The following is a 12,341-nucleotide window of genomic DNA, read 5'->3' as shown; positions in this document are numbered from 1 at the left end:
ACTTACATGTTTTTGTTTTTTTAAGGGGGACAAGGAGGAAGAAAAGCCAGTCCCCATCTCAGTATTTCAGCAACTTAAATTGGCCATTTGAGGAAATTTTTAAAAAATGACTTTTCTCTGCTGCAGCACAGGACTCAGAATATAATGAGTCCATTTTGGATCTCGTTTGACAGAATTGATTATGAGAAGAAATAGATTCTTTCATTATGGAAATAAAGTCTTTCTAACAAAACACTAACATAGGCCCTCAAAACTTTGTTTCTGTGAAATGTCAGGGAAGCTATTAAACGTGCACACACACACACACACACACACACACAACATCACAATAACAACAGAAACAAAGAATGGGGATAGAGCAACAGATATACTAGCTTTTTAGTACCAACCACACTTAGTACCTAGTTCATTTTCATATGGGCTCTTTAAATATAACAATGTTTTTTTTTAATGATCTAGAATTGTTATTCCTTTTTATGTCATACAGACCCTTTCTACTATTCCAACAATTATTCTTTAAAAGAGACATTTATTTGGGCTGGGCACAGTGGCTCATACCTATAATCCCAACACTTTGAGAGGCCGAAGTAGGTAGATCACCTGAGCTCACGACCAGCCTGAGCTAGAGCGAGACCCCGCCTCTAAAAATAAATAGCAGAGTATTGTGGCAGGCGTGGGTAATCCCAGCCACTCAAGAGGCTGAGGCAAGAGAATCACTTGAGTCTGGGAGTCTGAGGTTGCTGTGAGCTATTACGTCAGAGCACCTTACTGGGGACAACAAAGTGATACTCTTTTTTTGAAACAGAGACTTTTGTTTCAGCAGTAAATTTCAAGTCCAAAACTCTAAGTTCTTTCTCAAAAATTAAGTCCCGCCAGGTGTCCTGATTCCACTGCAGTTTTAAGATCAAACTGAGCACCCACATTCTGCTTGTCCCGTCAGCTCTCAACCTCTTCTGGGGCTTCAGCTCTGAATCTGTGCCTCCAGGCAAACCACGACCACAGTGCACAATGACGGAATGTCACCATAGCTCAACCACATCATTGCTTTTTTTTTTTTTAATTTCAGGTTATTATGAGGGTACAAACAACTAGGTTACGATATTTGCATTTGTTAGGTATAGTCCCTCTTCATAGTTGCTTTTTCCAAAGATGGAGACCCTCTTTGCCTGAGTGAGCATGTGAGAAATTCTTGGAAACTTCTAGCAATGGGGGGCAGTGGGGAGTAGAAGAATCTTTAGGAAGTATGCTGAGAGCTTGGTTTGCTGTAGGGACTGCTTTGGGGTTAGTGGGGATATAGGGTTAGCTGTGTAAATACTCAATTTATAAGGTCACCCAGGGTGGCAAGGCAGCACTTAATGCAGAATAAAGTAGGATTTTAAATTTAGGACAAATTAGAGAAAGTGTCTACTAGATTTGAAAGGATTCAGTATATGTGAGCACAGGTTGAGCATTCCTTACCTGAAATGCTTAGAACCAGAATTATTTCAGTTTATTTTTAATTTTAGAATATGTGCATTTACATACAAAGGTATCTTGGAGATGGGACCCAAGTCTAAATGCAAAATGTATTTGTTTCAGATACAACTTAAATATACAGCCTGAAGGCAATTTTATATAATTTTTTTGTGTGTACACGAAATAAAAGTTGTGTTGAGTACTTATGTGTACTTATGTGTGGGATTTTCCATTTGCACCATCATGTCGGCATTCAGAAAGTTTTGAATTTTGGAGCATCTTGGATTTCAGATTTTCTGATTGGGGATACTCACTTGTCTGTACTTAGATTTCTGCTCTTTAAAAAGAGAAATCCTTCCTGTTTATGAATTTGACTTGCTATATGAAACTTGGTAACCAATTGTCGGCCCTTTCTGAGGAAAAATAATCAGGGATCAAAAGACATTTTAAACGTTAAAAGGGAGAACCAGGCATGTATGGGGGGAAAAAATCAAAGTGCACATTGTAATGTGGCAGGAACCAAGAGCAAGAAGATGCTTCACAAAATCATGGCCAGCACTAGTAGGTTCTTGGTGGTGACCACACTGCTGTGGTTGCTCACCAATCCAGCCTCATGGCACACAAAAGGTGTCCTTGGACAAAAATTTTGCAACAAGAGTCCAAGTTTACCAACTTGAAAAGCAGCCAACCAGCACGATAATTTCTGACATTCCAAGTGGCCCCTACGAAGATAGGTGATGGGAATTCTATGAAGCACATACCCATCCTTCTGGAAAAAGAGTATTCCATAAAAGCCTCCCGTGCTCAAGTCTCCTTCCAAGGAGTAATAATTTCTTTTCCTACCAAGTTCTACACTGAAATCATATTGTATAGGGGTCACTAACTGAAAGAACCCTTTAACTTCAGAAAGAACATCGAAAACTTCTTACACAAAATGAAAATTACTATTATATAATTAATTGTACAGGCAAAAATATAAATCCTATTTTAACAGAGCAAAAGGCACAATGAAACCCATTTCCCACTGGAAGCAAATGTTCTAAAAGCAACTCACCTGGAAATCTTGATCATCGATCCCAAACCTCTCTCTCAGATTGCGGAAAACCATTGGGCAGTATTCCTTGAACTTGAAATGGCTCGGCATGTTTTCTCTGAAATAAGCATGTGGGGGAGAAAGCTGAGACAGAGAAGTGCTTGGAGTTCACGGTCCTCACAAGGCACAGGTCCATTTCCAAGAACCAGGTATAACCCCACAGTAAGAACCAGGAGACAGAAGGGGCCACATGGGTAACATCTGTCTCCTTTGCAATGGGCATGCTCTGTGTGACCTCTTTAATCCTGGCTGTACCTGTAGTCATTCCTAAAGGAAGATGTGGTAGAAATGGAAGGGGCCAGGGCAGAGGGAACACTGAAGGAACATCACGGCAGCAGGAGAGTTAGGAAGGCACAGCACAGTGAGCCTGGGACAGCAATACCCCTGCCCATCTGCAGTCACTGCCGTGTAAAGCTTACAAGGCATGGCTGCACCCTCACTCCCCAACAGCCTCTTTTATATAAATACCCACATCCTAAACTCGCGTAGAGAATCCCCCCAAAGGTCTACCTCTAAACAGTATTATGAGAAAAAATTAACACATTAGCTTCACATGAGGACAATGACCCGAGAAATTCACATGGTTCCTCAAGCAGGAGGGATTTCGTTGAGGTGCACACTAATCATTCAGACTTGGTTTCTCTTTTGTGTCCCCAAAGAATCAGGTATGTATATGTTATACACACACGCACCCCTCCATTGTTGTATTTTGCACACTAAATTATAGTAATTTGTATACATGTCAATTTTAAACTACTGGCCTGTGAGCCCCTTGAGGGCAGGGCTCTCAATGAACCCTATATAACAAATGCTCTGTAACAATGTCTAAAATGACATTCAAATGAAGGAGAAATATTGTCAATGCCCAACTACCCAATTAGGTTTTGTAAAAATGTTTCTTAATTCTCTACTGCTCTAGGATGTAGTAACTGATATTCAAAAAGTTATCACTTTCAAAGTTTTACATAAGAGGGCAGAGGTTCATAAAAGCTCCAAAACCCAAGCAATGTACAGCTTCAAAAATTTAAATTGTAATGAGAATATCATTTTCAACATATAAGATAGTCATAGAGAACACTATGCCATATGGCAAAGGATATTATCCCAGAGGGCCTGCTGCTGCTTCTCTGAGAATGACAGATGGTTATGTTTATCACAGGATTAACTTCATCAGCAAAACTTTCCTCCCACCCATTGAAAAATTATGTGATTATAGAAATGCCCAGAAATTGTACTCAAGGCAGTAACATCCGTCCCGTGAAAGGTCATACTTGCACTTACTTGTTAAAAAGGTGGTTATCCACCTTAATTTTTGAATAGGCTTTGAAGTCATCTGGCATCAACATAACAGGGATTTGAACATGGCTCAGTTCATTGATCTAGAAAAATATAAAAAACGGTACAGGTTATTACTATCTAGGTGGGAAGGGCTTGATGAATGTATACTTTGCAGTAAAAGCCTCGGGGACACAGGAACTCCTCTGCCTGCCCACCCACCTTTTGCCCTCACTCCCCCCCCCTACTGAACTCTCCCTTCCTGCCTCCTCACCCCCTCGTCAGACTTTCCCTCCATCTCCCACCCAGCTGCAGGTCCTACACCTCATGTCTGCCTGAAGCTGGGTCTGTGGTAGCCACTGACGGTGGCAATGAGGGAGGAAACCTGTCCCTGCTTTTCTCCCATAACCCAAAAGCTCAACCAGAGCCCCAGAAAAGAAAATGCCATCTGAGAAAGGGGGCCTTTAAATTTTTGAGGGTATTATTTGTTGAGTTACTGGATATGATTTATACTTTGGGGCACTCAAAGAACCACACCGTCATCCACATGCTCCTCACCTTCCTTACAAGAACTAAATTTAAAAACAAAGATGAAGTGGGGCTTAAATTTCCCAAAAGAGGAACCTCGATTAAAGGAAGGAGGAAGAACTATGAAAGGGGTTGCACAGGGATTAAGAACAAAAGCAGGCTGTAATCCAAGCACTTTGGGAGTCCAAGGAGGGAGGATCTCTTGGCCAGGAGTTTGAGACCAGCCTGAGCACGAGCATCACAACAAGACCCCATCTCTACCAAAAATACCAAAACATCAGCCAGGCATGGTGATGTACACCTTAATCCCCACTACTCAGGAGGCTGGGGCAGGATCACTTGAGCCAAGGAATTCAAGGCTGCAGGGAGCTATCTCCAGTCTGGGTGACAGAGCAAGACCTTATCTCAAACAAAAGCAAAAGTGTGTTTCCAGAGGACATAGGGTAGAACTGAGTTCTGGCAGAACAGCTTTTGACACATGACTTTGAAAAGCTGGACTTTCTTTTGGTTAATTCTTTATGCATCTTGGTTCCAAAGCTGTACTTCTCTTGTTGCTAGCAGTAAAAACCACTTTAAAGATTTTACTTCCAGGGCGGCGCCTGTGGCTCAGTGAGTAGGGCACTGGCCCCATATGCCAAGGGTGGTGGGTTCAAACCCAGCCCCTGCCAAACTGCAACAAAAAAATAGCCGGGCGTTGTGGCGGGCGCCTGTAGTCCCAGCTACTCGGGAGGCTGAGGCAAGAGAATTGCGGAAGCCCAAGAGTTAGAGGTTGCTGTGAGCCGTGTGACGCCACGGCACTCTACCCAAGGGCGGTTCAGTGAGACTCTGTCTCCACAAAAAAAAAAAGATTTTACTTCCAGGTAGGGCCTCTGAAGGGTCCTTAGTTATAGAAACAAAACTAGCAAACAACAAAAGAATGCGTTTCCTGATAGAGTTTTTAATACATTTCCGGATTCACAGAAAGCAGAGGAAATCTCCATGACACCCTTCTTCCCCCAAAGTGAGTTTAATCCACGGGGATTGTGGTGATGATGAGGCAGGTCAGAAAGGAGGGGTTTCTCTAAAGACAAATGCCAATTTCAACCTTTACTTGGGCCAAAGGAAAACCAGGTGGTTCGAGCAACTTTCAACACTGAACTCCAATCCCTGAAAGAAACCTTCAAAAGTGGCCCTGACACCGGGCTGAAGTAGACACAAATGGTCTTTGGGAGCAAGTGCCCCCAACTCCAGCCTCCAGCATTCCAATCAACCAAATCTAAGCTCACAGAGATAACAAAAATATTTAAGACTTCGGCTATTAGGATGGTCAGATATAGAATAAAATCCAAACATTATAAAGGAACAGCTAGACTATCAAAGATGATTTATATTTGAAGATATAATAACTGAGAATTTTCCACAACTGATGAAAGTTATACATCTGTGGATACAGAATACTCAAAGCTATAAATAGGAATATTCAAAGCACACCTAAATATGCTGTTATTAAACTAAAGAATGCCAAGGGCAAAAGAAGAAAGGTGGCCAGGGCTGGGTGTGGTGGCTCATGCCTGTAATCCTGTATTCTGGGAGGCCAACATGGGCGGATGGGCTGAGCTCAGGAGTTCCAGACCAGCCTGAGGGAAAGTGAGACCCCGTGGGCTGGGGCAAGTGGCTCAGGCCTGTAATCCAGGCAATTGGGAGGCCAAGGCAGGTGGATTGCCTGAGCTCACAGGTTCAAGACCAGCCTGAGCCAGAGTGAGACCTCTTCTCTAAAAACAGCCAGGCATTGTGGCAGGCACCTGTAGTCCCAGCTACTTGGGAGGCTGAGGCAAGAGAATTGCTTGAGCCTAAGAGATTGAGGTTGCTATGAGCTTTAATGCCATAGCACTCTACTTAGAGCAACAGAATGAGATTCGGTTTCAAAAAAAAAAAGGTGGCCAGAGAGAAAAGACAGAACATGACAAAAGAGTAACAACCAGATTTCCAGCTAGCTTCCCAAATGTGTGAGGCTGCCATGGGACAAAAACAGGAATCTAAAATAGTTAAACTTCTCCCATCCATGTTACTCAAGTGTCTTATAATACTTAGTAATTTTCAGAGGCAATTGTGAAAAGTTAAAATTTATGTATTTTCATCCTGGCAATGGAATATCAAAGTTTAAAAAATAACAGAAAGAGAAAAAGAGAATCGGGAAATCCAAGTCCTGTGACAATCAACACAATTAGAATGAAGCTGGGGGCCAATTCAATCCACATTTCAGTATCTCTCGGATTAGAGAAGAATATAAAAAAGGAAAATGCAGGGTGGTAGGGAAAAGTTAAGAAGCAATCAACTCCATACCGCTTCCACACATAGAAAAGTTAGGAAGTAAAACACAATGTGGAGGTAGGATCAAACACCAATTTTTTTTTTTAAGAGCACATGATCAACTCAGGAGATCCTCCAAATCCCTTGATTCCTTCCCCAGGCTGCTGAGATCAGTGTCACACAGCAGCTGCTCCTTTAGAAAGTTACACGAGGAAAAGAGAAACTTTTGAATCCTTTCTGCTATGCAAGTACCTGCTCTGGAACATGTTATGTGGGAAAAAATAGGAAAACTACTCAGCCAAGGGGATGTGTAACCAAGAACATCCCTTATGGATTTTCAGTCCCATCCATGCTCTGGTCAGCACAACCTTAGGGCCACTCTGTGTTGGGTGTGGCTCAGATGCCAGTCTTCACCCCGGGGGTTCTTACAGTCCAGGGGGCAGGCACAACTGCAGAATCGCACATGTGTAAAACTGTAATGATGAAAGAGGGACGGGTGAGGCTTCCCTGGCTGGTGGAGAGGGTTTCCAGGAGGGCAGGCCCTGGGCAGGAGGGGGGCATAGCTAACTGGGGGAAAGTGCAGAAGTTGAGAAGGTGTGCGGCATGGAGGCCCATGAGCCCTGGGAAGGGCCACTGCGAAACCCCAGGAGACAGGAGGCAGCAGAGATGGAGGAGTTAGAAAGACTCCAATGCACCAATATGGTAGAATCATCAGGGATGGAAGGCAGGCTGGAAATGTAGGGAAAGATTTGGGGGCAGAGGTAAGAATGGCTTGCGTGACAGGGCAGCACTAAGATGGTGCATTTTAAAGAGAGAAACTCAGTTTCGAGCTCATTAAATTTGTGCTCTTGAGACCTCTGAGTGTTGGTGTCAGCTAGGCAGGGGTGGGAGATAAAAATACTCATATCCAGGAATCAGATATTAGTTCCCCATAAGAAAGGCTAAAGGAATTGGAAAGGAAGCAGAGGTTCCTCCTCCAGAAGCCTCCAGGAGAGTCTAGAAGAATACTGGGAGTTTACAGAGTTTACAACCCTGGGAGGAAAGGATGGGCTTGCAAAGGGGAAAGAAGAATCACCAGTGAGGTGGGAAGGGAAAAGCATAGGACCACCCCAGGAAGGAAGGGCATACAGCAGGACTCAATAGTGGAACAGAAGGGGCAGTCCAAGGGGCTCAGGCTCAGACAGCTAGAAAAAGTGACTGCAGGATGTAGACTAGAAAGTTTAAAGAGAAAAATGGGGCTGGCTTTGAGGTGTAGTCAAGGGTCCCTTGCAGTCCCAGACAAACAGGGAAAGACTGGATTGGTAGAATGAGGACTTGTGGGGAGATGTGCCTGAGGGCTCTGCCTCAGGGTGCAGGTGGAGAGACAAGAGGATGAGCGGGGTCTTTCAGGACTGAGATTTTGCAAGTCTAAAATAGAGTTCTGGATAGTCCCTTGGAAATGAAAAATCAGGACAAAACACCATCCCTGGCAGGGAGGAGTTGTCCACTGAGCTAATGGGGTGAGATATTCCCAAACAGTAAAACACAAACCAACGTAGAAGAAATGCTGGCATCTAGACAGTAAGTGCCATGGGAACTCAGAGCGGAGAGCCCCTGTCACAGGTGTGGCTCTCCCAAAGGCTTCCTGGAAGGGGTGCAGCCCCAGGTGGCTCTGCAAGGAGGGAGAGCAGTGACTAGGGTGCAAATGTCAGGAGATGAAAACTCTTAGTGACTCCCTACCTTCAAAAATCAGACTACTCTATTAAAGAAGGTAAGAAATGAAATGAGAAATCAAAGATAGTTGCATTATACCTTGGTTAATACAGAATCATAAGATGGTGAAATTAAAAGAACCTCAGGGATACTAGGTGACTTAGAATCACAGCTCTCACATAGCAGATTATAATGTGTCCTGGTAAAGCTGTACTACACCTTTATAATTGAGAAGTAGCTGGATACTGAGTGACGTTAGACAGCTATCTTGTGGCTACTTTATCTTTCCTCCAGGGGCCTTTCGTTCACAATTGCTTCATGTTTCCTTTGGTTTTCTTTTTGCCCCAAACCCCCCACCCCCACCCCCACCCCCACCACCACCACCAACAAACTTCTAGGTCAAGTGAGTAGCTAGATTTCATGACCTGTGAGCAAACACTTCACAAACCACAAGATCTACCTACCACTTCAAAGAATATTTTAAATAGTACACTATTTTTTCCTATGGTATAGCTATGAGACCCTATGTTATTTTGTATAAGCATGTTTTATTTTGTTCTACGAGACTTAGCAATCATTTCAGTTTTACTGAAATGCACTCAAGAGAGAGTACCCAAAAACTGAAAAGCCATAAAACTTCCTGAAGTACTCTCTCCTTTAGCCTACTACCTCACCTTACCTAACGTAAAATATATTGCTTGCCTCTAGTTCAAATTCGTGTGTTAATATAGGTAAGGACAACGAGCTATCATCTTGAATAAGTTTGAGTTAATCCTATTTGTTAATTTCTATATTTTACACAGGGCTCTTGGCTGGGAACTTCATGGTTTCAGGATAAAATTCTTGGGTTTCAAAGTCTTCTATTTGAGAAATTTTAATTTATTAAATTTTATTATTAAATGCCAGATAGTCTGGCATTCCAATTAGCCCAACCATTCTATGTGGTCTACCCCCAAATTAGTAGCAAAATAATGGTTATTATTAGTTTATATTTATTATCAACATTTTTTAACAAAGTATTTATACTTTTCTGTCTTTATAGATAAATTGGGAACACACAGAGATTATATTTACGTTATATAATATTCGTGAAAGAAATAAAAAGATTTGTGTTAACCATTACTATTTGAAGAAAAGAATCATATACCCCACCCTTTAGGAATAAGCATATATTACAAAATCTAAACCATTCTTAATGTATGAAAATAAAAGTGATTTCTCAGTTGATTAAAATTCTATTGTGTTAGCTAAACAAACTCAAAGCACTAACTGTATGTATAGCATTAAGGTCCCACTTAAGGTTCCTTCAGGTTGCAAATATTTAATAAACTCTCACAACAAAAGGCCAATACCACTTTATATTTCTCATTCTGAGAAATACTTAATAGTGGTCAAGCTACTTTGGCAAACACAAATTCATTCTCTATTTGTTTTGACAGTCATGTTCATGGGCCTATTAAGATTAAGATAGAGTAAATGCTTCGGAAATAGCCTGTAGGCTGCCCTGGGAGGGGCCGCTTGCTCCTGTTCATGCTCTGCCAGTTGCCCCCAGATGGCAGGTGTGGGTCAGCCCTGCCTTGCTACCTAGCTGTTGGGTATCAGTGCTAACAATGCTGGGGTCCAACAGATGACAGAAAATAAAGTTTTGTTGTAAACACCAATGGAAGCAAGGCCACAGGGACCCACAAGGGTTAGTGCAAAGTGCCCCGATGTTCTGGCAGAGTGTTGCAATTTAAGAGCAGGAGAGGAGGAGGTTGGGGAATGCTACTGAGATCTCCTCTGCTCAGCTTTGCCTTAACCTGCTTTCATACCTGGCACTCACCTTACTGCTAATCTCTAGTGGACGTGCACCAAGCCCCACTGAAATGCTTTAGAGCATTTTATCTTCTCTGATCTTCACAACCTAATGACATAGGACTATTATCCCCATTTTTACAGATAAGGAAACTGAGGCTGAGTGAGATTAGAAAGCTACTAGCTACCAAATGGTGGAACTGTACCTGCAACCCAGCCTAAGCTTACATCTTCTTCAAAGTAACTTACGAGTTACCTCAAATATGAGGTTCCAAGAGCTGGACTGGCTTGAACCTAAGATCCTTTCAAATTTCTGACAGCCTGTGAGGTTAAGATACACAGCAACTTACTAAGAGTCTACCTGAAACTTACATCTTCATTGTGTTAAAATCTTCTAAAGGATTCTTTATTTTTTTAAATAGCAATTTAAAAGGTGTTCGAATAAATGATTAAATGCATACTTAATTGAATATGCACCATCGGCTACTACAGGGTTTTATGTAGTTTCTACAGAATGATCTAACTTTGGAAAGACCAGAGTCTCTGAAAAGTCATCATTTCTCTAATATTCCTTGTCATTTCAAAAGAGGGAAAAGAAATAGCTCCATTTAATCTTCGCAAATCATAAACAGTATCGTTGAAGGCTGCAAAATCGATTTCTAAGGCACTTATTTATTAAAGCCAATTGTTTGAGTTTTCTTTTATGAAAAATATAATTAACACAAAGCACGGTAAAATGTATGTGGGCCTCTCCGTGTAAAATATCCTGTAGCACAACTCAGAAAAGTATCTCGATTCCTCTCCTCAGCAAGACATTGAAATTTACAACGCATGTGCGTTATCTCTAGCACTGTAAAACACAGGTTTGGTTTTTTGTGGCTTAGATCTGCTGATGGCAGTGAGTGCCATGCCCGCAGAAGTGAGACCGAATTCACACTGGCAAGAAAACAGAGGTTGCAATTAAGCTGCAAAAATGGGAATAATAAATAGCTACTGGACAAGGGATGAATAAGTGAGACCCAGCTGGTAACAGTTCTGAAATTAAGGCGTGTAGAAGTGTCCCCACAAAGCCATTTCACACTGTGACATTTAAAAAATAAACCTCACTAATTTATATGATTTTTAAGTCGAGCAAAGAAAATTTTCATAAATTGTAAGAGGCATTATTAATGACAATTAATTCCAATATGTTCACCCTAAACACTGTGTTCTCAGACTAATATATAATTAGCAATTGGTTTTTTGTTCTGCCAAGAATACAGGAAAAGGGCCAAAGAAGAAGAAAAAAACCTCTCACTTGCAGGGTAGACATTGAGATACTTGATCTGATTACAATGAAGACAATTTCCTACAAATCATGACACCTTGAGATGGATGAAACAGGAAGCACCCCACAAGTGAAGTAACAGTTAGGTATGAAGGCTGGTGGGGGGGCCCGGGGATGGGGCTGTTTTCATGGCAGTGTGTCCACCAGAGATTGAACAAAGCAAGAGATGGGGAGAGTAGAGTGGGAATTATCTTGAAAGCCCCATTCATCCCTCTTCAAAATCTCAACATAGATTGAAAAGGGCTTATTTTATCTCCCAAACAAGATTCCCACTGCTTAAATGAGTGCATATTTTAAAACATAATTCAATAATAAAAATAAACTAGAGCCAAGATAAACACAAAGGATTCAAGATCAGTAAGGCCCAATGGGATGAAGAATTGTAATGCATAACTCAACATGACTATTATTTTGAATACTATTTTAACTTTAATTAATTTCTTAGGGAAATCCAATAATAAATACTCTACCATATCAGATTCCCCAGACTTTAAAAAGTAATTTTTTGATTGCTTCTGGCTTCTACAAAAGGATCCTAATTTCACAATCAAAGATGTGATACAAGTTAACTATGACGAATAAAAATCACCACTCCTCCTCTCATCCCTTCATATCAGTATCTGAAAATAGATATTTTCCACTTACTGGACTTACCCTAAAAAAAACAAAATTCCTTTGCGACTCTGTAGTTGATAAAGTAAACAAAGATTCTGTCCACCAAGTAATTTACTTTGAACATTTTCTGCCCAGGGGTTCATTCGCTTTAGGAAGTGAATAAGCAAAAAACTAAAATTAGGACTATTAGGAGATAAAGAGTTGAGGGTATTCCTGGAGCTACTGGAATGAATCACTGCTGGAAGTTCTGACTTGTTCTGTCTCTGTCCTGCA

The 12,341-nt window shown here is 41.5% G+C and overlaps 1 protein-coding gene across 1 annotated transcript in view; it reads right to left on the bottom strand.

Moving 5' to 3' along the window:
- The window catches only part of PIP4K2A (phosphatidylinositol-5-phosphate 4-kinase type 2 alpha), a 167,618-nt gene that overhangs the window by 54,091 nt on the left and 101,186 nt on the right, over window positions 1-12,341 (bottom strand). Inside the window, exons 2-3 of the mRNA XM_053572382.1 lie at window positions 3,830-3,927; window positions 2,510-2,606 (exon numbers count right to left, since the gene is read on the bottom strand). Coding sequence (XP_053428357.1) covers window positions 2,510-2,606; window positions 3,830-3,927 — 195 coding nt within the window. The remainder of the gene's footprint in view (window positions 1-2,509; window positions 2,607-3,829; window positions 3,928-12,341) is intronic.

The sequence above is a fragment of the Nycticebus coucang genome, chromosome 20 (assembly GCF_027406575.1).
Source record: "Nycticebus coucang isolate mNycCou1 chromosome 20, mNycCou1.pri, whole genome shotgun sequence".
In the NCBI taxonomy this organism is placed as follows: Eukaryota; Metazoa; Chordata; class Mammalia; order Primates; family Lorisidae; genus Nycticebus; species Nycticebus coucang.
The sequence above is the reverse complement of the archived record's forward strand: the minus strand, read 5'-3'. Positions and strand labels throughout refer to the sequence as shown.